General features: G+C 37.3%; 2 protein-coding genes across 2 annotated transcripts; both read right to left on the minus strand.

Moving 5' to 3' along the window:
• Nucleotides 1–432: 432 nt before the first annotated feature.
• On the minus strand, nt 433–16,553 carry LOC131968593 (plakophilin-1-like). Its single transcript, XM_059329544.1, has 13 exons — nt 16,323–16,553; nt 14,709–14,803; nt 12,930–13,675; nt 12,366–12,504; nt 9,605–9,812; nt 8,310–8,469; nt 6,546–6,663; nt 4,892–5,068; nt 4,319–4,489; nt 4,002–4,155; nt 2,294–2,480; nt 2,042–2,126; nt 433–1,656 (listed from the first exon to the last, which is right to left on the minus strand). Exons 1-13 carry the CDS (start codon nt 16,540–16,542, stop codon nt 1,582–1,584), a joined length of 2,535 nt encoding a protein of 844 aa, XP_059185527.1. The 5' UTR covers nt 16,543–16,553; the 3' UTR covers nt 433–1,581.
• A 2,222-nt stretch (nt 16,554–18,775) lies between these two features.
• On the minus strand, nt 18,776–27,870 carry smpd2b (sphingomyelin phosphodiesterase 2b). Its single transcript, XM_059330076.1, has 11 exons — nt 27,677–27,870; nt 25,861–25,977; nt 25,667–25,763; nt 25,427–25,503; nt 24,825–24,918; nt 23,540–23,629; nt 23,366–23,448; nt 22,978–23,110; nt 22,325–22,429; nt 22,024–22,201; nt 18,776–21,015 (listed from the first exon to the last, which is right to left on the minus strand). The coding sequence occupies exons 2-11, from the start codon at nt 25,908–25,910 to the stop codon at nt 20,591–20,593; spliced, it is 1,332 nt and encodes a 443-aa protein (XP_059186059.1). The 5' UTR covers nt 25,911–25,977; nt 27,677–27,870; the 3' UTR covers nt 18,776–20,590.

Consider the following 27,870-nt stretch of genomic DNA (forward strand, 5'->3'; position numbering starts at 1 on the left):
ACGGTATTACTGGTCCTCTATAAATGACCACATATGAGCACATCAATCTATCAGTGTAAAATGGAACAATTACGAGGCCTCGTTAAAAGTAAATCCTGTTTGCTTTCGCCAATGACCCGTGAACTTGCTCGTGGCTGCTGCGTGGATTACGTGGCCCGAACTGTGGAGTGCCATAGTTCAAATCTGGTCAACGGTTACATAATGCAACAACAGCTGCAGTGTCTGGCGTGGAGAGCTTCTTCATAAGCTTCAGAAAATAAATTATCAGGGTGGAGTAAACAGAATTTTGAAAGACGTGGCGCTGATCTGCCCAGAAGCATTTTCAAGTCTGCAGCCAAAAGCTAGAGGGGTGTGACGAGGTGTGAACGAGGTCCAACAAAACTCTTTATGCTGTGTCAGTGACTGTGACAAATGGCTGACAATTCATTTGATTACAGAAGAGTTAGTACCTGTCAGCTTTATTTATTTAAACTTTTGGGACATTACAAATATTCCAAGATCACACACACATACATATAAAAACAGCTGCATACAAGTCTTTACTAAATGTAAACACAAATCACTGCTTAAGATAGTATCACTGTTGTTATAGCAATGAACTCATGAACATATCTCTGTTACATATGTTGTTCTTACAGCATTGCATCATATTAAAACAGTAACCTCAGTGCATGATACAATTTTAAAGGTGAACTTGTGTATTGTTTTTAACCTGTGTTCTATTTTAGTCGTTGATTTTTGAAGTTGCAGTTATGAGTGGATTTTACATTTCAAGGTAGTCTGCAAAACCTCTGGCCATTGATGTATAAAGAGAACCGAATACAGTGTTGGAGGTGTGGGCCTGTTCATTCCTATGAAAGTTGCTCAAAGTTTGACTTTTGTGCATGAAAAAATACGAGGATCTTCTATGGTTCTTCTGCATCTATGGGTCCATGAAGAAGCACACTAGAAACTTCCACTGGCCGAGCTGACTGCTTCCTTTTTGGCGCTCCTCTTTCTTGAACAGGAGTAGAATGATTTAATCTTCTAGACTTTCCAAATGTTATTGGACCGAATCAATCAAATTCTGAGAGTAAAAAGAGTAATTTTGCAGGGGTTTGAAAAATGTATCTGCACATTTATGGACATCTCTTTCTGATCTCTTTAGGTAAAAGTCTCTCTGGGTCAAATAGCATCAAGTCGCAGCCTGTTTGTATACTGTCCAATACTGGACTCATTTTACAACTCCCCATTAATCACTTAGACAATAGCATCCAGGTTAAAAAAAATACAGAGGTTTGCCTTTAACCCTTATGTTATTATGTATTAAAGCAAGCACATGGTGGCATATTACAGGCACAGGCCCCAAATTTATATCAAAAGACATTTGAGTGCAAAACTAGAACAGCATCTTAACCTTCACCTTTTTTGTCCTACAAAGGAACAGTAACCTTACAGCATTTACAAGGCTATTGTATTTAAATGTGAGCATTATGTGGATACATGCATCAAAAGCATCTGTAAGTCTTTGTGAAATGAGAAAGGATGCTGCAGATGTGCAGACGACTTGCCGGCGAGTTACTTTGGTAAACGACTGTCGCATTAATCCACAACTTGAGCCGACTTGTGTGCCGCCGTGGTGATGTCATTCACAAACGAGGACTTGGGCATCCCTTTCTGCAGGACAAAGTGTGAAATAGGAATCAGAGCAACACCTCAGTAACAGCACCGACCTTTCAGGAAGTGTCATCAATAATTTATCGATAATTTGATTCAGTTGAAAGATGAGTTGTAATGCATCATGTTGATGAGCTGTCATACATATAAAAACAATGCTCTGCCCATGTTCCCTCGAACCTGAGCTACAGGTTTATTCAACAGAATCACTTCAGTGTCTTAGTCAAACCAACCACTTCCTGAGAACACTGCCTAATCCAAACTTTCCCTCTGTTTCTCACAAATACCTGAGAAAGGCGTGGACACTTGATTCAAAGGGAGGAAACAGAGAGGACACACCCAAACACTGACAGATTTTGGCACTGAGGGTTAAGTTTCAACTCACCTTTTTCAGATGGCTTTGCAATTCTTTATCTGACCACATTTTGTAGAGAAGCATGGCTGCAGCTTTGCTGGATTTGGGGAAATATCTTAACAGAGAGAAAACGGTTGTTAAACATCAGTTTGAACTTGTTGGTAATCCCTGGTGAGTCATAGGTATTCCCCATTTCTTAAGTAACCGCGTCTATTTTTATAAGTACATATGTAAGGCACATTCTGTCTTTCTCTCTCTCTCTCTGCCTGCATGTAATCTTACCCGTCCTGGCTGAGCTCTTTCAGTGAACGAATCAGGTTGCCGTTTAACAGGTGCTTGCCCATGTCAGGATCCTTCATTAGCAGGCAGCTGGATGTCTGGCAGGCCATGGCCAGCGTGTCATCAGACTCGTTTCCTTCCTTGGTGCCTGCGCTGAGGATGGCCAGCAGGTCTGGGAGGGCTTTACGAGCTTCAGTAACAAGGCAAACACAAGTAACAGGCTCTTTAACACCAGCAAACACTTGTATAAGCACAAGTGGTTGTTTAAGATTATGGATCTGACATTTACTTCCTACACACTTGCTTCGTCATATTTCTGTAACATTTCTACATTAGAACGTTAAAAAGAATAAAACAGATGTTATTTAAAATGTTCCCAACACTTTATAAAACAGAAATCTGTAAATGTTTTATCAAGGACATGCTATAAGTCTGTCGCCGGTCAATCCTCTTTGCATGTGTCAGCGGTGTAGCTGTCTGGCAGAAGTTATATAAAAAAGACTTTTTATCCAGTTTTAAACCACATTTTTATGTCTTTATCTTTATACTTTAACTTAATGAAGTATTGTAGTGAACAGATCTTAAGTTATCAGACCATCAAGCTGATCAAACGTTGGCAGCAGCTCAGCTAACATGGAGTCCTCCACCAGCATGCAGAACAGCATCAGAAAACACTGATTGTTAAGGTGAAACTGCTTTATTCAGAGGTGTTTTTATTCAGAAACCTTCTGAATGTCTGGATCTTAAGGTATGATAGAAACAACTTGAGCAAATTTTAGCAGCAGCTCTCTCTCTTAAAGTGCGGAAGAACATCAAAGAAACACAGATTTTTAGGGTGGAAATGATTTATTCAGTATTTTTACCTGCTTTAACCCTTTGATGCACAACATATTGACCCCCCTTCTAATGCACAACATGGGTCAAAAATTACCCTCATTCATTTCCTTCATGTTATTTAACGCTGCTGTGTGTTTCTCTGCTCTATCTTTTGATATCAACTTATTTTATGATTGAATATTCCAAGTTTTCTTTAAATTTCTTCTTTTTGATAACAGCAGATCATCATTTCCATTTTACCTCTCATATTTTATGAAGAAAAAAAGTTTTTGTGTTATTACATAGCTAACTACTTGGCTAAGTAGCTTGCTAAGTATTTAGCTAAGTAGCTTGCTAAGCTAGCCACTTAGCCAAGAAGTTAGCTAATGGTTAGCTTAGCAAGCTACTTAGCTAAAAAAATGGATATGGGTCATTTTTGACCCATGTTGTGCATTAGAAGAGTAGTGACATAAAAAGGGATTTTATTAAAAAATTAATAAAGGAAAACATAAAATTATGATGTATGATGATCAAAAACAAAGTAATTGAGGAAAACCTGGAATACGGAATAATATGGAATAATATAATGATGAATATAACTTATTGCAAAGATATAGAACATAAAAACTCTGTCGGGTCACTTAGACCCATGTTGTGCATCAAAGGGTTAATCACCGGGTTTGTTTTGGAGACGGTGAGAGCTCTACATAATTCGTCTCCCATTAAAAACCTCCTGAACATGAAACTCTGAAGTCATCCTAACTGGGTGAAACTGACTTCAATGACAACATTGCTATGTCTTTTGTTATTGTCTGGATTTGGATTGAGAGACCTCTAGCAGCAGATAATTACATATTGCACGTCTAAAGGAAGCAGCTTTGGTTCTGAGTCTTACCTATGGTATTTTGCAGGTTTGGATTCCTGCTCAGGTTTCCAAGCAAAGCCACTGCGTTCCTCTGAATGTTGACTTTTTTTGATTTTAAAAGGGGAGTGATGACTTGCAGGCCATTAAGTTTCTGCACAATAGTCTGGCTCATTACACTGGAGACCTGTGAATACAGAAAACCATATAAACTCTTTTTTATGCACACATAAAGCACACAAGCTTTTCTGCTAGAAAAATACTGTGATAAATTAAAGGTTTCCCAAACTATTCCTGTATTAGCTACAACAGCACAGATACAAATCAAAAAGCATGACTGATTTTCTTACAATGCCTTCATTTGTGGTGAGGTTCTGCAGCGCTCCACAACAGGCTTCCTGTGTTTCTTCTCGCTGGCTGGTGCTGAGCACAGACAGGTAATTCTGCAGAGTGCTGGAGTGCAACAGCCGCCCGGCCCCATTAGGCTGTGGATCCTCCACGACAGGGAAGTCAAAGTTGCGCTGAACAAGAAAGATGGCAGTGTGTAGATTCAAAGCATGCACTTTTTAAAGAACTGTAGAATTGCAGTGTATGATTTTTTAGACACATAAGACCCTAAATGATTTCCTAAAACAGTGTGTCAGGCTACTCGATGCAAACATGCAACACATAGTAAAACCTTCAGGAATCAGAGCACAAAGTCTCACACTGTTACTCAAATCGTTTGAAAAGCATGACTGTAATTATCAGGATAATTAATGAATTCACACTGAGAGAGGATTAAGGACAGACAGCCACTGACAGATACTGTCTAGACAAACTGACAGGCACTTGTCTGCAGTGTCAACAAGTTTCCCTAATGTGTTGTCATAGATAAGAGTATGCTTTTGGCTCTGGTTTATATCTGGCCGCCCTCTTCTCACCTCCACTTCTGATGACTTGCTCTGGGGACTGAAGCAGCCGATGGGGCCCGTTTCGCTCTGGCTCTGGCCCCTGTTGACTGTCCTAGCCAACGCTGTCATCCTGTTGAACAGAGCCGGAGCCTCGGCCTCCAGCTGGAACGTCAGGTTGTGAAGGATGCACACGCAGTTTTCTAAAGCCTGATTCAACAAGGTAGAACAGCACAGAACAAAAGGACACGTGAGACTGTGAGGCGAAAAAAGCAACACCTGTGTGAAAACTCAGTAGTAATATTGTGCAAGTTTAGATGCCTATTGTGCATTGGGATGTTTAGCCAAGGATTAGGAAATAAAAATATTAAATATCACAGAAATAAGTAACATTAAATTGATTTCAGACTGAAAATGTAAAATATATTTTACTGCCAATAGAGCACTGACAATTTCCTGTATCTAATCGACAGACAGACAGACAGACAGACAGACAGACAGACAGACAGACAGACAGACAGACTGGCATATTCTGGTAACCGCAGCACAAAAAACACACAATCACAGCATCAAAGCTGCACAAATGTGGGACACCGATGATTTGAAGAATGGAGGAAAATAAAAGCAAAATATAAGTTGTAAACTGTTGTGTTTTTCTAGCAGTTTATGGCTATTTTACATTGGAAAAAAGAAGCACTAAAAGAAGCACTTCGAATTCTGTGAAGCTGACAGCAAAATGTAGTGAATAAATACACAATTTATGCTGTTTGCCTTTCTTTGAGTAGAGTTCTTCTTTAGTTAGACAGTACATATCGTATCGTGAGTTACCCCCTGTCTACAGGTTCTGCTCAAATCATTAAGTCTGTACCAAGGCTATTATAGTTAACGAAAACTAACAAAATAACTAAACTTTATTTCTTAACTGAAATAAAAATAAAAACGAGAGTTTTTTTAAAAACGATAACTAACTGAAACTGTATTTTGTGGTTACAAAACTAACTAAAACTAACTAAAATTATGTTGAAAATGTTCTTAGTTTTCGTCTTTGTCAACTTTTTTCATACGTAAACCTTTTTGATTGATATGAGACCTTTTTCATCCAGCTGGTTTTATGACTTAATAAACTTATTGGGGCTGAGATGGATCAGACAAAGGAAATAAAGGCAACATTTATTGTAACCTTATTGAATCTGGCACCCAACAAATACCCCATTACAGAAAATGAAAACTAACACTAAATCTGATAAAAACTAAACTAAAACTAAGCATTTTCCCAAAAAATAAAACTAGCAAACACACTATAAAAATGAATTAAAACTAACTGAATTTGAAAACAAAAATTGACAACAAAATAAAACTAAAACTAATGAAAAATCCAAAACTATATTATAACCTTGGTGTGTACACGATTGTATAAAGTCAACATACCGTACAGCATAGTTTTCTGTGCAGCTGAGCGCATTATGACTCAGCTGTGCCTTTTGTTAAAGTAGAACTGCTTTCTGCAAACTCCAGTAGTTGTCGGTTAAGTTTAAACTGCAGTGACAAGTTTTTTTTTAAATCATGTTCCACATGAAGGTGTGACATGTGAGTGTAGGAGCAAACAAAGAGTGAAAGTTGTGCACACACAAATAGAAGTAGTGGATTAACAGACAGAATAAACAGACGTTTTTTTTCTCTCTCTTACCTTATCATCTGGGTTTCCTGCATCCACGCAGTCTTTGACGTAACTGTCCAAAGAGTCGACCAAGCCTCGACATTTTCTCATCGCCTGTCTGTTGCTTTGCTTCGTGCTGCTTAGGTTTCTGTTAGGAATGAATTATAAGGTGTTAAACAGTGTTTTGAGTGTATATTATGAAGATGTTTGGAAATGTAAATCCAGCCAGTGTATTGACTTTATCTATTGTTCGGATTGAATCAGTTGAGGAAACGCCTCGCGGAAAAGAAGCGATTTAATTATCTGATATTAGTTTCACCTTGCCTTAAAAGCAAACAATAGAGATCTTATTCAGTTGTGGAAATGAATAAAACAAAAGTCGAGTCAAACAGTTACAGCTTTGCCCCGATGACACAGGAAGTCAGTCAATGTTTTACAGCTGTGTGTTTGCTGATGCAGTAGATAAGATGGTGTTTATCATGCTAGTATCACCTGTAACTGTGGTTTGATGGTGATGTTAAACATTTACAATCACACATTACAATTATTAACACGCCTTCAGGCTCTCGTGGAGTTCCTTCAGGCAGCAACTATGACAGAAAAGCTTATTTATTGCAGACAGGCTGTAAAGATTTGGAAAGAGAAAACAGGCTTGAGTTGTAAATAATAATAATAATATAATGATAATAATTTGTGTCAACAGAGGGAGATTAAATATGAATAACAGCTGCCAGTATAATAAAATACTTGCAAACTCAATGTGATTCAACAGCAGCAAAATAATCCTCTTAAAGTTGAATAAACATCTCTTTTTAGCAAAAACTTTAAAACTACATTAGTTTTTTTTTTTTTTATCTAATTTTACCTTATAAACTGTCAACTGACTGTGTGTCCTTCTTTATAGTGATCTTTAATTTGAGTAAAATATTACATTTATTTCTCAAAGAGATGGCTTAAAGTTTTATCGTTTCGCTCAAAAAGAACTTGGTCTTATACATCTACTTTTTTTAGGTGATAAATTAAGACAAATGTAGTTTCACTTTAAATAATCCTGGTCCCACACTGCAAAAAAGTGTGTCTAAAAACAAGATAAAAACACTAAAACTGAGGGAAATTATCTTGCTGCATGGATAGATAATTTCACTCGACAAGATTTCTTAAATCAAGATTATTGAATCTAGAAATAAGCATGTTCAACGCTTAAAATTAGAAATTTACTCTTAAAACAAGATAAATTATTATTATTATTATTATTATTATTATTAACACTTCTAAATCTAAAGTTGTTTTTATCTTGGTAAGAAACAAATAATTTGCAGTGCACTCTGCTTGGGCCAGTTCATCGCTGCTTGCAGCTTTAATTTATCTTGTAGCATCTAACCAGAAGTGCTTGAGCAGTAATTAAGTGAATCATAGTGCTATATATATATATACTGTATATATATATACTATATATATACATATATACTGATATATATATACTGATATATATATATATATATATATATATATATATATATATATATATATATATATATATACTGATATATATATATACTGATATATATATATATACAGTAGTAATACATGAGGGTTAACCAGTTTCATGCTGACCTCGAAAGTATTCCTCAAAGCATGCAGATGTTAAAGACAAGTCCCTGGTGTGTGTTTAATATTTTACAGTTGTATTACTGGTTTCACACAGGCGATAAGATCCTAGAGGCTTATGAGAGCTGAAGCAAAGACACTGGAGTCATATCAGGTCCTCAGTCAGATTTTCTTTTTTTTGCTTACCTCAGACATCCGGTGGCATGAAAGAAGGCTTCAGGGTCTTGGCTGGACCGGTCAGGACCTGTTGTGTAAGGCAGGATCACACGCTCCATTAAGACAGGCAGCGCGCTCTTCAGCAGGTCTGGCTTCAGGCTGTCTACAGAGGATAGATTCCACAGAAGACCTGGAAAGAAAATTAAAAACTTAGCATGTCAATCAAATTTTCAACAACTGCCTATGGTAAAACTATAAAACAAAACACCTTGATTTTATGAGTGAACATTAAAAGCAGTATCAACAGTTGAAAGTGTGAGAGCGTTGGCCAGATAACAGAAGTTGATCTTGATGCAATTGTAGTTTAACCATTTAACACATTTCCATCGAAACATTTAACTTAATCTCTAGAAAAGTACTGAGTGATTTTGGCAATGATTTACAACATGATGCAGAATGACAGCACTCAATAATAGCTTAATATGTATGTTTTTATTTATTACTTTTCTGTATATGTGTTGGTAGGTGGAGATGTATAGACTTGTGTAGTTATGTATATTACTTTTTGATGTAGATTGATGAGTATAATATCTAAAATTGACTGATATATATGTAGTTGATGAGAAATATAAATATTACAGGTGAATCTTTGTTGAAAGTTTTATATAAGTATAGTATTTGACATGAACAGAAAACAATAAGACATGAAATGTAGAGTTTATAAGCTAAACTTCATCCTACTCATTTTCAGTCATTCAATTTCAATGTTTTATTATTATTATTATTATTATTATTATTATTATTATTATTATTAATAATAATAATAATAATAATAATAATAATAATAATAATAATAATATATGGGATAGCCCCGACTATGTAAGACTATGAAAGTTTTTCTTTTTTTCCAACCTAATTATTATTTTCCTTATGCTTTTATCTACTCATTTACATTATTGTTTATTCAGGAATGCTACAAGTATGAAGAACATGATATGTAAACAAATGTACATTTCCAGTATTTACTTGGGTGGTTCCTATAAAGTAAGAATAAAATATATATATATATATATATATATATATATATATATATATATATATATATATATATAAAAAATCACTAAGCTATTCTTTATATATATATATATATATATATATATATATACATATATATATATATATATATATAAAGAATAGCTTAGTGATTGATTGACAGCAGGATCTAGAGGACTCTGTGTCTGACTTGTTTGCATGTAAAGGTGTGTGTGTGTGTGTGTGTGTGTGTGTGTGTGTGTGTGTTTGAGGGTTTCTGAGTCAACTTGTACCTGTCAGCTGTTTCTGTATCTCTACAGAGTCTGTATCTCTGAGCAGCGCTGCAGCCTCCTCGATGCCATGCGCGCGCTGTATCTCCTCCTTGTTGTTGCTGCTTTTAAAGGACAGGTTGCGGAGGGCGGCTGAGGCCGTCTGGCTGACCTGTGAGCTGGGACTGCGAAGCAGACCCACCAGGGGAGCGATCCCATTGAGCTTCAACACCTGCGAGACAAGAAAGCTTCAGTCAGGAGTCAGCAGAGTGATAATTTAACACAATACAAATGGCAAGGCTTTATTCCATCTGAAGTAGTGAGTTCAATTACACTTTGTCAGCAGTAAGGCTGTAATACAAGCAGAGGCAGGGATAACTGCATGTTAATAGTGTTTGAAGTCGCTCTCCAGACTTTTTTTTTAAAAGTATGTAAAAATACTTTGCGTGATTATTACAAGGTTCATACACTTTTTGAGTGGTCAAATTCAAGCACTTTTCAAGGACTTTCAAGGTCCATTTTCAAGCTTTTCCAGGACCTTACACCGGTTGTAAGTTGCATGTTTTAGATGAGTACTTACATGCTAAAAGGGGTAATTTCACTCAACCATACCGACAGCGATGGTTTTACACTTTTAACAACCAAAAGTACAGTTTGCTAATCAATATTCAATTTATTATTTTTTTCATTGAACATGTGATTATCTATAGTCAGATTGCAAGAGAAATACAGTAAGAATTTCAAGCATTTGCAAGCACTTTATCCAAAATCCAAGCACTTTTCAAACCTTGAAAATACAACATTAAAATTTAAGCATTTTCAAGGATTTCAAGCACCTGTACGAACCCTGTATTAATATTCTGTTAAACATGGTTTTCTCACATAAAAACACTTTGAGGAAGGGCTGGAGGCACATCTGCTCTTTCTTCCTCATTGAGAATTTCTGGATTTAGCCTCCACTCCGACTAACTAACCAACACTGCTCACGACAGATCGGCCAATAACAGAGCAGTGTGCAAAGCTCCGTGATCAGCTTTTAATCTGATGTGCCCCAAAATTGATGATATGTTAGAATAATAAGGGTAGTTAGCATGTTTTAGCTTGTTAGCTTGTAACTAGGAGTGACACACACAATGAAACATACGGACTCTGCACCGACAAGTCCGCTCTGGAGGTTTCATGTTTCTTTTCTGACTTTTGATCCGCTTTTGTAGTTGTGGCCAGTGGTGGAATGTTACCAAGTACATTTACTCAAATACTGTAAGTAAAAGTTAAGTAAAATTTTAAGGTACTTGCACTTTATTTGAGTATTTCCCTTTAAGGTAACTTTATAGTTCCAATATTTTACTTTTTACTCCACTACATTTAGCTGCCAGCTAGTTACTTTTCAGGTCGAGATTTAAGATGGAAAACATGACAAATTTAAAAAAACATAACACACTTTCATAAATTAAATCACATAACAGCATTTGAAGTAGTGAAAATTAGATCCACCTGGACGACAGTAAAATGCTGCTTACATACATGCTTCAATAATAATAATCCAATAATATATTTAGATTATATGAAACAGTCAGCATAATGACTACTTTTACTTTTGATACTTTAAGTAACTTTATGATGCTGATACTTTTGTACTTTTACTTAGGTAAGTTTTGAATGCAGGTCTTTTACTTGTGGTGGAGTAATGTCACAGTTTGGTATTATTGGTATTAATACTTTTACCTTAAGGGACCTGACCTAGCTTGCCAGACACACATTTGAATCTCAGATTAAAGCGAAGTAAACAAACAATCTCCCCCTTCAGTAGAGGAAAATGAAAACACTTCTCTAATGAAACGTTTTGCACAGATACGAGTCAGCACAATCAAGATCAGGCAGTTTAGTTTTTACAGGACAAAACAAAACCTTTTCGCGTGGAGGGAGATTTAAACTAATACTTCTCTTTGATAAACAGACGGTAAAAAAAAACTTTACGGAAGTAAGTCTGGAAAAGTGGGCGTGTGCCCCTCTCGTATAATTACCTGTCCAGATCATAGTTTCCATTGTTAAATGTGAAGTCTGCCATTCTTGTGCAGGATTCAAATTACAGAAGCATGAGGATCTCACAGGACTTGTCATGTTTTGTCTCACTGTCATCAGCCTCACTTTTTACTTTCACTGCATCAGAGCTGGATTAAGTTACAGTTTAATGTGAGATGGAGTTTTGACTGACATATGCTGAGTGCCAACTGAGTTTTCATTTTGGCAGGGCAACATATTTAATATATTCACTCCACCTCAAGGTTATTATAGTTAACGAAAACTAACAAAACAACGAAAACTAGAATTGAAAAAACATTTTCGTTAACTGAAATAAAAATAAAAACGAGAGTTTTTTTTAAAAACAATAACTAACCGAAACTGTATTGTGTGGTTACAAAACTAACTAAAATTATAGTGTAAATGTCCTTCGTTTTCATCTTTGTCAACATTTTTCATACGTAAACCTTTTTGGTTGATATGAAGTCTATTTCATCCATCGTGTTTTATGACTTAATAAACTTATTGGGGCTGAGATGGATAAGACAAAGGAAATAAAGACAACATTTATTGTGACCTTATTGAATCTCGCATCCAACAAATACCCCATTACAAAAAAATCTAAAACTAACACTAAAACTAATTAAAACTACGGAAAAATCCAAAACTATTATAACCTTGCTCCACCTCCAGCATTTCTCACAATCTCCTCACTGGAAATTTTTTTTTAAAACCTGTCCGTCAACATGATAAGGTTTACTACCTCCTCTTTAGCCTTGTCATCGATGTAAGTGTTGTGCTGAATGTAGGAAGCGCCACAGTGCTGATATGCATCTTGTCCATTTGAAAGATACTCCACAGCCTCCTTCATAGTGATATCAGCAACTCCACTGCCATTAAGCCTGCAAGAAAATAAAACGCATACATATCAGTACCGATAAATAGTTATTATGCATTATTCAGATGATGAAATTATAGCAGATAAATGGCTGCCTGATTGCTTTTTATCCATATGTAAAGCTTTAATTCAGATGTTTTCAGCCTATATATTACCATAAAGGATAGTACTCGCCTGGGCTGGTTTTAAACTACGGTATTAGGGAATGCTGGTAGGAATAATATGTGGGCAACTTTGTAGCTTGAAGGTTGCCAGTTTGAATCCTTTGAACTGGAAGGTAATGAAGCTGAATTTCTAAGTTTTGATTATCCTTTTGGTATCGGCGATAAAAAGCAGGTAATTATTAGTCATTTTGAGTGTCGGATAAAATAAATCCATGTGGTGCAAATTGTTTGAAATTAAGAAATGATGCATATGAGTCCCACTCACAATGAATCTTCTTTGGTCTTTGAATCGGTCTCAGTGACGACAGTCTTCGAGGTGGTTTTGGTCTGGTCAATTTTGCCGCACAGGAACCCGTTGTTTGCTTTGGTCTGACTTGTGCCATTCATGGTGAACGAAGGCTGGGGCGGAAGCTGAGGCTGAGACTGGAAATGGGACTGAGACTGACGCACAGACTGGAACTGGGACTGAGCCTGGTACTGGGACTGAGCCTGAGGCTTAGGCTGAGACTGGTACTGAGACTGAGCCTGAATTTGAGGCTGAGACTGGTACTGCGACTGAGTCTGAAGATGAATTTGAGGCTGAGACTGGTACTGGGACTGAGACTGAATTTGAGGCTGAGGCTGAGACTGGTACTGGGACTGAGACTGAATTTGAGGCTGTGACTGGTACTGGGACTGAGCCTGAAGCTGAGGCTGAGACTGGTACTGGTATTGGGACTGAGACTGAAACTGGGGCTGATGTTGGGATCCAGTCCTCGTTATGAACTGGCTGGTGGTCCTCTCTGTCCTGTAGGTGCCCCTGTTGGAAGGGAGTCTCTGCGAAGCAGCAGAAATCTTTGGCACGGAGCGCTGCCGGGCGAAATCAGGCTCGCTGCGGCTGGTGTCGTTCAGACCAACCGGCATGATGCAGACGGGGCCGTAAGCCTTCTCATACTGATAGGTTGTGGCTGCTGTGTTCATCTTCACACTGGTTCCCTTATTGTTGTTGAGTGGCCGGTTCTCATGGCTGATCTGCAGAGCCAAAGAATACATGTGTTTGCAATGTGTGTGGCTTATTTCACCAGAGACTTAGCATGGAGACAGAGTGACTGACATGAAGTTGGCATTGACAAATCACATTGTGAAAGAATTTTTTAGTGTGCAGCCCTGCGGGTTGGTTCTGTGAGTGGCTGACAGCTTCTAATGGGAGAGGCTGGTAAACAGACTTTCGTAGGAGGAGACACAAAGTCCCTGGAAACAGGAAACAGCTTTTTGAGGAATATATCAAATAAAGTCAACTGAGGACAACAAACCTTTGAGCCTATTTCTGGCTATTGCTATTGCTATAAGGTGCTCACAATACTGTGTCATAGGAGGATTTTGGTTTCTTCTGTTATTTCTGCAACACTGATGCATTAAATAGAGGCGAAATATAACAATTTCACTTTGATTTACTTGTAAATCAACACCAAGGCAGTCCTCAGTACTTCCCTCAGACCAGGGCAAGATTTAAAAAAGTACTTTAGACTTTTCACATTTAATTTATTCATTTTAAAGTTCCAATAGGTTGTTAGCTGATTTGTCAGTCAATAGATAATTATTATGATTATATTATAATTATCTGCAACTAGTTTAATAATAGTCCCAAAAGCGTTTTTATTTTTTGGTTCCAGCTTTTTACATGTGGGGATTTTATATTTTGTTATATATGATGGAGAATGAAATATGACTGGGATTTAGACAGTTAGTAGAACATATCGAGAAATTTAAAGATACCACTTTAGCCTCTCATGCAGTTTCTACAATTTTGACACCTTATGGACAAAATATTTAGCAATAATAAATTAAGTTGTTCGCTGCTACCCTATTGCAAGATGTGCCTTTTAGAAAAGAAGTTCTTTCAAAGATATCAAATAAGGCCAAAATCATGTTGAATCATGCAAAATTGTGCAGAGGTGTAGAAGGAAATCTCAGACACAATCCTAAGAAGTCAGCAGAGGACTCAGAGGAGTCACTCTTGCTGGTTTATGGTGTGATTAAAATACAGACAAGCTCCATAACTTACAATTCCAGACAGGCCATTCCCGTAGTAGAGTCCTCCATTAGATATGCCAGACTGTGACTTTGGGGACTCAAAAAACACAGAATCATATGAAGGACCTGTGGAGAAAAGTGAAGCATTATCAGCTGACTGATTTTCGCCTAATATACTCTGCAAATGTGGTTTTGATAATCAGCACTTTCTTTTGTCATTGTTGAATCAATAATGATTTTTATCCTATTTTATGATGGAACCCTATACAATTCAAGATTTCGGGACTAGGTGGAAATTTGAATTAAATAAATAAATAAATAAATAAATAAATACATTACTGTTGTTAATCTGAAATTTTTCATCCCAAATTCCAAAGGTGGGTTCCATGTGAAAGAATAATACATTAAAATTAATTCTTATTTTTCACTCAAGATCAACATGCTTTGGAGTGAATAATATTTACAGTTTGGGTTGGGGCCAGGATTTCTTAAATACTGAGGTGAGGAAACACATTCTCACTCTGAACTCATCAGATATGCACTTTGTGTCCCTGGCTTTCAGGTACTGACGTCCATGGGGCGTCGATTTTTGACGCATCAGGGACTGCTTATCAGTTTCCGCTCTTATCTGCATTGTGGCTTTTCAAAATAAACTTCATAAGCAACCAAACCACTTAATTAAGGTTAGGAAAAAAGAACAGGGTTGGGGTTAAAAACAACTACTTCTCCAGTTTACTACTGGACTCCGAATAACAAGTTAAGATATTAAGTCTAAAAACACAAACAATGAATGTTGTAATACATGAAAACGTTTCCCCTGAAATTCAACAAATGCAACAACAGCATCACCTCTATTTTCTTTATACTGCAATTAGTTCCAAATCACATCACAATTTCGTCACCCTGTTAAAATAATCGCCTAAGTCATTTTTTGACATTTTTTTGCCTAAATCATCTCCTCATGACGCCGGCCACCTATGGTAAAATCACCTACATCCTCAGTTGATCAGATCATGTGATTTTACCCCTTTAAGATAATGGCCCACGTCAAGTGTGTGACTTAAGCGGATTTATTATGCCTAAGTCAAAATAAAATGTGACTTAGGCAATTTTTTGAACATGGCTTTGTGACTTAAGCAAGATATGGTAACACTTTATTTTGAAGGTATCTACATAAGAGTGACATGAGCGTGTCATAAACATGACATGGGATGTGTCATGAACATTAATGACACTTTGAAGTAACATTAATGCTCATGATACTTGTCATGTCATGTTTCTGACAGGCTTGTGTGACTCTCATGTAGACACCTTCAAAATAAAGTGTTACCATATCCTGCTTAAGTCACAAAGGCATGTTCTTAAGTTACATAATTTACACACAGTGTTATTACTATGCCAATAGCCATCCTTTGTTACATCCTTTTTGAGTGAAATTTGAAAAAAAATGAATTAGGCGATTATTTTAACAGGGTGACGATTTGGAAAAGCTATATAAACCATTATTTCCCAACATAAAGGAGTAAAGTGATTAAAAGGCCTCTACACTGCCAGTAATACTGAATCCTGGAGGGAAAAAATCTACAATCAGGCAAATTAAAAATAAAGGTTTTTAATTGTATCATATAAAAGTGGTTGCTCTTACTTGTTGGGGTGGTTGGAGACAAAGTAGACCCTCTGCTGGTGCTGGAGTGCCTGGACTTGGTCCTCCTGATAGTCTGCACTTGTTCCAGGACGCGCTGCTGTCCTGAGCGGCACTGGGTAATGGACGGCAGGGCCAGCGACGTGTCGTCCACATTCCCGATGGAAATGACCGACTTCAGCGGTTCAAGACTCACCATTTTTTTTAAACCGTCAGACAACATCCAGACGGAGGCTCGGAGGGGAAGCAGTCAGCTGCGGAGTGACGGTGGTTGCCAGAGACAATAAAAGCGCACCTTGCCCTGCCCTGCACTATTAGACCGCGCCCATGCAGCGACAATACACCTACACCTCTGCACTTTCTCTTACTTGTCTTGACAAATACCACCCAGGTGTGTGGCGAACATGTGGAGCTGGTTTAAGTATTTCCCATTAACCCTGTGGAGTACATCTATTTATTGAAAATACACTGAGCATGTTTTATTTACACTAATAACTTTATTTATATATCATATGTAGACAAGCTGAAAAAGCCAATTAAAAGTACAATCTTAGGGGCTTTCACATAGTGTGACATTTATGTTTCTGGGCCATTTTTAAAATTTGAATTTTCCTTTCTACAATGAATACTATTACTATTTTTTAATTTATATGCAAAAATAATGTTTTATTATTTGTTATTTTTTATGCTGTTTTTGTGTGTACACTTCCATAGAAACCTTTGTGTGTATTTTGGTTTCCTGGCAGCTTTATACTTTTAATTTAAAAAAAGAAGAAAAATCTGACTGATAGCCAAGACTGTGTCAGGAAAAAGGAGCCATGCATGTGATGTAAGGACAGACTGAAAGATGCTGAACAGAGACAGAAATGAATGCATATGAAGTTGTCAAATTTAAACCAAAATCTCCTGGACTTCAGAGGTTTAACAGTGAGTGAAAATAACTATTCACTCAAGTACAACTCAGGGTATTTAGCTACTTTACTTGAGCATTTCAATTTTTACTACTGGGCACGCTTCAATTTAAGTAAAATTTAAATAAATGTATTTAAATAATTTAATTTACATAAAATAAAATAAAAACCACCTAAAATCTATCAAGCAATTATCAAAGTATAATACATTATTTAACCTGCATACCAGTTGCTATATTAATTAGTTAGCTCCACCTCCACCAGCTGCAATACACAGTCATGGAAAAATTATCAGACCACTTTTTCCCTTCAATTGCTTATTCATTTTAATGCCTCGTACAACTAAAGCTATATTGTTTGGACAAATATAATGATAAGAACAAAAATTGCTCATAAGAGTATAATTTAAGAGCTGATATATAGCTTTTTCCACTGTTTTCTTGATAATAACCAAAATCATTGTCAGGAAAACCATGGAAAATGTCTAGATATCAGCTATTGAATTAAACTCTTATGAGCTATTTTTGTTGTTATCATATTTGTCCAAACACATGTACCTTTAGTTGTACCAGGCATTGCAATGAACAATAACTAGAAGAAAACAAGGGTGGTCTATACATTGTCAGTGAAGAAAATGTATTGTTATATCAATAGTGGAAGAAATCCTTTACTTAAAGTAAAATTACACAATGTGAAAAACACTCCATCACAGGTAAAATCCTGCATTCAAACCCCCACTTAATCTAAGGTAAAAGTACATTATCAGCAAAATGTACAAGAATTATCAGCAGTAAAAATACTTCTTCTGCAGTAAAATGTCCCGTGTGGTTGTATTTTTACTGTCTGGCTAAGGTGAAACTTCATATCGTTAAGATAAATCTGACTTGAGATGATTTATGGAGCCAGACCATACAGTCTATGAACCAGACAGAGAAAACGTTGTGCTTCACAAATCTGTATTAGTTTATCTAACTTTTTTGGGTAAATATCAGATATTTCTCATCATTTTACTGCTTTGGGACTTGATTGTTCAATAAATAGACATCTGAAACATGACAAGGGGGCCCAACTAAACAATTATTACACTTAATTATATTAATATTTTATTATAATCTGGGTTCATAAGCAAATAAGGCTAAGAGTAACCATAGCTGTGAGATCAGTAAAAAGTATAAAAAATACTAAAGTACCTTTAAACAAAGTACTTAGCTACGCCCTTTCGGTAGCACTCTGATGAGGGCAAATTTACCAAGTGAGCCAACAGGCCTACAGCCATGTCACAATTAATTACTCTACAATAAATTTAAATGTTGCACAAGTAAAACAGAATAGATCAGGACCGATAAGGAAAAACTAACAAAGCAGGTGGAAATGTAGATTATAATCACACTATGTTAAATTAAATATAAAAAGCGAGTTCACCCTCAGCTCAGTTCAGACAGGTTTACAGTGAATGTTATTCCTCCTTACCTGCAACTGCTGCTAGAATTGGAAAATTATGCCATCATAACTATTCAATGCAAGACAAACATAGAAGGAGGAGACTAAGGATTATGCTCCATTTATTTTGCATCAATGCTAAAACAGGATATCAGAATTGGATAGGATGCAGGCAAAATATTTTGGATATAGATGAACTGCCTTAGATCTACTATAACTTACCTGTAACATCATGCAAGAAAGAGGAATATGACTTTTTGTAAAAAAAAAAAAAGCACAAGTAAAAATAAAACAGCAGCTTACCTAGTAGGATAAAAATGTTGTATACTTACTGAAAAATTGTCACTAAGCAAGGCCAGTGTTGCACCTATGGTGGAAGACTCGGCATGAGCTAATTTGCATTAGGTGTAGTGTAGCCTTATTTGCATGCAGCATATGTATTCTTTGTTTTTATGGTGTGTCTCTGAAATTCCTTTGCAAATCTACCAACTTACTGGTGTTCTTAATTGTGACAAAGCCAAATGATTTTGTTGGAGATAATGGCACCAAACGCGGTTACCTGGTATGAATAGAACCTTTTGGTGATTTACTGTGGGAAAATGCACCAATGTACCACACCCAAGGTTTCAGAATGAGGGATCTGGCAAATATGTCTTGTTATTGCTGGTGAAGTGCCAGTTTGTTGTGATTTGATTTGGAAAGTTCAGCCTTCAGATGTACTTCTATCGCTCTCTAGTGGTGAATGTGCAGATCTGTTGTGCATCAGTGGATATTGTCTGCAGTTGAAATTTGCCGCGAGTTTGTCACATTTCTTCAGAGCTACAGCAGTCAGGAATTGTGAGTATAAATTCTTTATTATTGCTTTCAGTATCATGCCCATTACAATTTTGAACTGGAATGAACATTAGGTGTTATCTTAAATTCTATTATCTTTATGAAATTAAGAACTATCAAGTACTTTTTCAAATATTGTTGTGATAGAGTAAAGTTTAAAAATGATCAGTCATCGTTAGGCTTCTGCCAAGTTATAACACTGTTTTACAGCAATATGAATCAATAAGCAAGTTCCCATCTTACATTAAAGGAAGTGGTTCGTCTGGTTAGTCAACTACGTGCACTGCACACTAAAGATATATATTAAGCATCTGTAATCTTCTACAGTACATGATGTTTTTTTAAAAAAGTGATTCACACGGTATGTGACATATTCTCAAGTGTTTTCCCACTGCTATATTTTGGGAAATAGGAGTGTAAATTGTTTCCAACATAAAGATAATTTCCAGTGCAAGACAGTGAACATGAGACGTGCAGATGGAGTTTGTCCCTTTTCTTACAGTATACAGCACTGAGAAATGCTAGAGCCTTTTTTTAAGCACTACTGGAATAACAACAATAATCTGTCCTGCAAAGAAAAAAAAAAAGTTACTGACCAAAATCTAAACCTTCAGAGTGTCGTCCGTTCAGGGGAGACCACTGTGCTTCTATGATTTAGTCCAAATCTTAAAAGGGAAGGCATGAAATTAAAACAGAAAGAACTGGTCCCGCTGAAACTACTATTGGGTGGAATGCAAGCCAGACCTGAGGCTTTAAAACACAAATGGTCACATTTATGACCTTTAAGAACAGCAGTAGCACAGAAGTAACATACTGTGTAACAGGAAGCATGTTTGTTGAGGTGCATAGAGGGGAAATCTAGGGGTAAAAAAGGCTAAAGAGGAGTATATCAAAAGTATAAAAAAAGGTCAAAGCATGTGTCCTGCACTACTTTCAGAAACGTCCTTTCAAAAACTCCATCATTCTGCAGTACAAAGCTAGATCTCAACATCGTAAAACACATTCAGAGATTAAATTACTTCCTCATTCATCCATCTTTAAGCTCACTTAAAAGGCTTCTCTAGTGAGCCCACTTTGGATCCTGAACTACTCCTCTGGGTTAAAGGCGCTGAGGTCGTGGCCCTCTGGAGGCCTCCGCTGGGCGTTGTGGGGCTGAGCCAAAGGAAAACCCCTGAGCTTCTCTTGAAGGCTCCCTACAGCCAGCCTCATCTGGTCTTCAGCGCTCTGAAGAGATTTTAGCTCCATGGTGTAGAAGATGTACAGCAGAGAGGTGGTCAGCAGGATGGCGAAGCACAACGCGGCCAGCAGGTAGAAGGAGGTACGAGGGAAAGGTTGTTCTGCTCCCAGAGCCAACCAGGGCACAGCAGCAATGGCCAGCTCCAGGAAGAGCAGAGCCAAGCCCATCACTCCGGTGCGTGATGCTGTGTAGCGCATCCTCTCAGCACAGTGCAAACCTACTTTGACTTCAGTACGCGCCTCTGTAACTATATCCACCAACTCAGCCAACTTCCCTAAAAGATGAGAGAAAAGACAGGAAAAGTAAAAAATATTGCAATAGTTGATGATTGACTTCAACACAAGTGGCATGTGTGTTTTAAAGTTAAACCGTGATCTGTGAGGCTTATTTCAGCCCCATTGTAATGGCATTAACATTACAACATGATATTAAATATCCACTGTGTTCCTTGTTAATTTAACTCATCATTCTGGTGCTTAAGACACCGTTTGAACCATGATGAAATGACAGGATGTGATCTGCGACAGGATGTGGTCTGCAACAGGACAAGCCAAAAGAGAACATCAATACCTTCCTGTAAGCAACAATACATGAGCCCATCTGATGAGCTCTCCGGGTAACCTCTGAAGATGCTGTTAATGCTGTTTTTTGCAGTATTAACTAAAGTGGAAAATAATTTGTGTATTTGCCCCATAATACATATTTGCTGCAAAATCAAACGGGTTCTTCCTTGGCCCATGCTACACTCATGAAAATTGTGCCATAAATTGTACCTTAAACATGCTGACAAACAAACTGAGCACAAAACTTGACTTGACCTCCATGGCAGAGAAAACAACACCTGTAAATATTACTGGGGTGGGGGTGATATGCTGCAGATGGGATTAAACATGGCTGATCAGTGCAGGTAGTGTTAAAATCACCCACCTCCCAAGAAAACATAATTAATAAAAAAAAATACAGCTGAAGCTGGCGGGAATGCCATTAGTTCTACAGGAATTCTGTCATAAACCAAAGTACAGGACAAATTAAAACTTTGACTTGATGACGGAGCTAGACTAAAGGTCAGGGAATCACAAAAGCTTTTTACAATGCATCCTCTGAATGTCTGTACAAAATGTCAAGCAATCAATGCTTAACTGTTGGGGCATTTTAGTCCAGATCAAAGCGATCAATATAATGTTTTTGTTGCAATTTATGTGATTTTGACCAAATATTTTTTAGTAAAATGGCAACATTAGCACACGTGCAGCCACCCTGGCGGCATGGCTCGTAAACAAACCTGCATCAGAGGCCTGATTCTTTGATTGTCTGTCACTTCCAGTCCCAGTTGGAGTGAGTGTTTCCAGTCTAAGTCCGGCGGTCAGAGCCTCATGGTCGGAGTATGGGAATGGATGGTCATGAACGGAGCCTTTGGTGGTCGACATGAAATCACAATAAAGGTCTGCTTTGGATGAACCCTGGGAATTAATAAAAGAAAAAGGCAAAAACACATTACAAATTAATATGATGATTTCGACATTTTGCAATGAACACAAGGGGATAAAATGCAGCAGTTGTGATGACATAAAGCTTTCACCCACCTTGAACAGGATGTAGTCGATTCGAATTCCCTTCTCAAAGGGGCCAAGCTCCTTTTTACTGATAAACGGGTTGTCAGCTATTAGAGTCACACCGTCCTCACATCCCTGCAAGGGAAAATAAATGTTTTAAGTATCGAAGAACAAAAAAGAGAAAAATGCATTTCTTCACTTAACAGTCAGTCTCCTGTGTTTCACAGTCTTAAACATAATTTCTGTCAGTCATGATGATATTTATCTTATTAATTTTTGAGATACAAGCCACAATGACTCTGCACAAAACAGCGTCAAAATTTTGCAGACCTACTTTCTGACCAGCTGTACATATTTAGTGTAAAATAAATTTTACAGTGCCCTCTTTCTTCTGACTTCAAGTGTATGGTTACACTGCTTTTACATCAGCATAAATGGTTTAAATAATGTGGTTAATGGGGAGCTGTTGTAAACATGTCTGATTGAAAGCCATCTGTGTTGTTACAGCCACAGTCATTTTGTCCCAAATTTCACCATTAACCTTATAAAATGTTTTTACAAATGTAAAATGTCACTATATCCAATACAAATGATGGCAAAATTACAAGAATACGATCTGAATTTTCCTTTAATTAATGTATATTTGCAGACAAAATAACCATGTAGTATAATGTAGTACCTACATCAAATTTAGCAGTCTCTAAGTAAGAGTCTCGGAGTCCAGTGTAAGACCTCAGTAGTCTGTTGCCGAGGTCCTGAGGGTGCATGTTGAGGTCACCACCTAGAATCACCACATCTGCTCCAGCAGATGTGTGGCTAATAGATGCAGAAATACACATTATTACTATGACACAAAACAAGATGAAACTTAATCAAAAAGTAATTGCTGATTAAAATTCTATGTTTTAAGAAACACTGCAGTCAGGCACTGTAGTGCTTTAAACATAACTCCATGGAGCAAAAGGTGCACCAGTGCAACCGTTGACCTTAGAAAAATATGCAAATATACAGCAGAGTAAACAAATAGTGGCTCAAACTACTTTATGTGCAGAATTCACAAAGTCACACTACCGTATGAACTGCTGCAGCTCCCAAGCCTGAACCACTCTGTGAGGTAGATAAGAGTCCTTGTCTCTGCAGTACTCTGCATGCAGCTAAAATCAATACACAGAGACAACAGCACATTGATCAATAACTGTATATAATATTTCGGGAGTGCTGAGTACTGATGTTAGGAAACCTTACATGAGTCACGTAGACGTTTGCAGTCAGGCTGCCAATGTTTAAAATGGCCATCCCAACAGCTTTACCTCCGAACCAGTCTCCATGGTGAGCCTAAATATTATGAAAAACACAAGGTATGAGAGAAAGGGAGGTGTGGAGGTGGCAATACTATTATTAAGTTGAATTATACATCAACTGTAAGGGTGATGATGTCGACATGTCAGTCCATCTCTACACTGGTTGTCTGCACATTTTTAGAGTGATGTGGCCCAAATGCAGCCTGGGATCCTCTGGTTGGTCTCTATTAATAATTCCCAGGTCAAACATAAAAACCTGAGGAGATCTGGCTTTTGCAATCAGTACCAGCCACAAGTCTACTTCTTCTACTATCTTTCATCAGTAATAAAACAAAAAAAGACATTTGATGTTTTGATATATGTGATTGCATTGCGCCTGTGTTTTTTTCTGGGACAGTAAACAGGTTAGATAACATGAAGTGGAAAATACTGCAATTCATTTTCAGTTGGATATTATTTGTTCAGTAACCTGGATCACTTTTATTTTGAGATTGTTTGTGAAAGTAAGAGAAGGTCCTGTAACTTGCTGCACTTTTGGAGAAAATGTAAGTTTTTTAAGAGTCTAATGTTTTATTCTGAAAATACAATGAATGAATTTCAATTTTCCATTAATGAAAAATTACAAAAATGTTTGTGTATGCTGACAACCATAGTTCATAAAAAGAAAGAACATTGGAATCTACAGGTCAAACAAAAAAAAAAGTTTTCCCGGCCGGGAGCCAGTTCTTTGGAGGTGGAAAACCAGAGAACCGTTTGCAATTGGGCTGAAAAGCCCTGGTAAATCCACTTTTTATGGCGTTGTTCGGTTAGCTTTACACATTTCTCTTTTTATGGACTACAACCTTGGGTATTCTAAAAAAAACAATTTTCCTTCTCTCTTTTTGAACGATTGGAGCCGCAAACTGCACAAAAAATTGGCATTTTCTCAGACAGCAGATCCAGCAAATTCACTTCCTGCCCTCCATCTGAATTTCGCACTCTCACGATTCAGCAATGTGACGTCACATGAAAGCAACCTATTGCTCTTTGTTTTAATATGATTTATATTTTATTGCACCATGCATGTCTTGGTTTATCGTTTGATAAACACTTATTGTATTGTATAAAACTGTAAAATAAAGTTGTCGAAATACCTTTTGGCAAATGAGATAACCTAAGATACCTTTCATCGAGTCATTGTTAGTACAAACAGAACACTACTTTGTGTGTCTCCAGCTCTCCAGACTTACCATGTAAGGATAACCATTTAGTGAGTAGCGAAAAAGAAATGTATCATGGATTCTGTGTTTGGAGAAAATGGCCAGTCCACTGCCGATGACTCCACTGAAGTACAAGAGGAAAAACAGGACATGAGCAGTATGTATCACGCATGAACCACTCTTAACACCAGCTCCAGCAGTATTTCATTATTGTTTAAAGAAACAAGTCACATCCCTGGTTTCCATGTAGATCTATTAGTCTTTGGTAAGTATGTGTTATCTGCAGTAGATGTGAGAACTTATCTACTTGAGCTGACATTTTTGTGAGCTGTAGAGGGGATTAGAAAGGTAGGGCCTTTGATTAATCTCAGTTTTATGCTTTGGTATGGAGGTCAAGAAAGAATTAAGCTGCAAAAGTTAATCCTTTAGATAGTGCCTAGGCTTCAGTTAAGTTTTGGGTCCTTGGATCAATGCCATGCAAGTACATTTTTCTGACAGAGGGGCACTTCGGGGGCCTTTTGAAAATATGACAAGTTACTCATGAATTTTAATCGTAGATTGAAAGACGTCCAGCGGTAAAAAGGTTCAGAAAAGATTGCACAGCAACCTTGGTACGAAAGTGAAAACTTTACCTTTTGAAGTAATGAGAGTGAGGATGACTACAGGCAAGTTTCTTTTTCAAGGAGAGGTAGTCTTTCTCACTCCACACCTGAAAAAAATCAATCAAAATTAAAATATCAGTTATCTTTGGTTAATAGGAATATTTAGATTGCAGAAACACAAAACAAATTTAACTAAGCACATGAGTTGAAAAAGTAAATTAGATAAGTGACTCTGCAACTTTATAACTCTTTTAGATGGCTTCCACCAACCTCTTGCAGTAAAACAATATCATGCTCTTCCTTGCACAACATATCTCCAATCATAGCATAGCGCTGAAGACAGTGTTTGCTAAGGTAGCGGATCCCCCTGGCGAAGTAGACAGAGAGAGTAACAACACTGTTTTTACACACATGTAATGAGAGAAAAAAAATGTATTAGAATCAGACAAACCACAGCCACTGACCAGCAGTTCAGAGAGAGGACCCGCACATTGATGGAGTCTGTGTTAGCCATGCTGGCAGGTCAGTGGATCAGTAGATGTGATGATGGAGTGTCAGATCAGGTGAGATGACTGGGACAGCTGCTCATATGACACATAAAAATGATTGTTGTTAGAAGTTGTTGTCAATTTTTGTTATCTTGTGCCATGTCTGGATTTACAAATCTTCCAGCATATACACATAAGAACAACAGGACATGCATCTTAATATATATAAATAAATATTTCTGAATAACTTGTGACAAATATGACATCACCTGCATTGCTGGTATTTTTATACAGGGAATGAAAGGAAATTCTGTTAACTACAAAGTATCAGACAAAAAACAAAATACAAAGAATTTTGCTTGATTATTGTAATAAGGCTTGTATTTTTATATGTCACATTTTCATTATTAAGCTGACATATAACCGCAAAGTATCTTAACCTCTCAAAATACATGGGGACTATAAATGGCAACCACATTTCCAGTTTCAGCAACTAAAAGCAGATTTCTGGTTGCCAATCGGGCAACCACTTTGAAACTGAGTGTTGAGGCCAGTATGAATTCAATTTATAAACTTTGTGAACTGAACAAAAGGCATGTGTGTCAGTGTCATGAGTTTCAGTAAGAAGAACATGTGGTAAAAGTCAAACACATGACAATAAACATTAAAGATTGCATAGTAAGCGTCAAAAGTGCAAACTAAGCAGACAGCAGCATGACTATAGTTCCATTTCTTGAAGTCACATTGTTTTAATTATTCAGCAAACTTGCAATTTACTAAAAGATCTGCAAAGCAAAAACACAAACAAAAAGCTGTAAATAAATCTTATCTGACACTTTAATAAATATTAACAGACTGTAAATTTACTTCTGTTTACTAAAATAACGTTTTTTGCAAATGTAAGGCATAGTCAGGTCTGAATGTAGGTAACTATGTTTTTTATATATACTTTGTTACAGCTGAGCTGACCCTGGCTGTGTCATGCAGCGGGGAAATGTTGACCTTTTTCAAAAAGAGACAAAGTAAAGAGTGGATTGCATTCCCTCCTTTCTCCTGGGAGTGCAACAAAACACCAGCCCCATACAGAGTGCTGACACGGCTGAGCTCTGTCTGGAGAGAATAAGGGGGAAGCAGCAATGCAGTGGAAAGAATCAAGGTGTCATTCATTGTGTCAATACAGAGAGAGCAAACAGCATAGATACACAATTTTCCTGCATTAGGGCTAAATATTAACTTAAAGCTGTACGAGGAAGGTATGTGTCTGAGTGTGTTCATAAAGGTGTGTGATGTCGTATCCAGGTAACGGTTAGTGGCACCGACACTAGACTTCAACCCCAAATGAGGATACAATTTTACCGGAAATAAAAGACTCGGTGATATGTAAACATATTTATAGCCTGCATGATGCCTGGATTGGTCACAGCCAAATAACAACAGATTAACCTGTATGTGACCCAAAATGCCGGTTGTTTGATGGTGTTTTGGGGCAAGAAATGCAGTGACTCGTAGACAAGGTAGGAAGTTTAAACCAGGCTACACTTGTTTTCCATTTTAATTCTGGTTTACAGATTTAATGAAACCGTTAGAAGACAGTTGCCTTTATTATTACGTAGCTGTAACGTTAACGTAATATTTAACCGTTTATTGCTACAGCTAAGTTAGTGTAACTATAGCTATTTCGATAACGGTAGCAACTGCTGAACAACTGTAGCCGGTCATTTGACTGCCGTTAGTCTCTTACCGTTAACGGCTCCGGTTTCAGTTGACTTATTTATTAGCTAATTCAACTCACCTCGCGAACCTGTTGACGTCAGCAGAAGTTAACGGGCGCCGTTTGACCGTTACCGTGCCGTTAAACGTCAATGATGGCGGCAGTGATCTCGCGCTGGTTGGCTAACTATGACTGTAATCCTAGTTAGTGGTGATCATGGTCGTCTCAGCATCTCGGATAACCAACTCTAACTGTAGCGGTGTTTCGCCACTTCC

The sequence above is a fragment of the Centropristis striata genome, chromosome 3, assembly GCF_030273125.1.
Source record: "Centropristis striata isolate RG_2023a ecotype Rhode Island chromosome 3, C.striata_1.0, whole genome shotgun sequence".
Classification (NCBI taxonomy): domain Eukaryota; kingdom Metazoa; phylum Chordata; class Actinopteri; order Perciformes; family Serranidae; genus Centropristis; species Centropristis striata.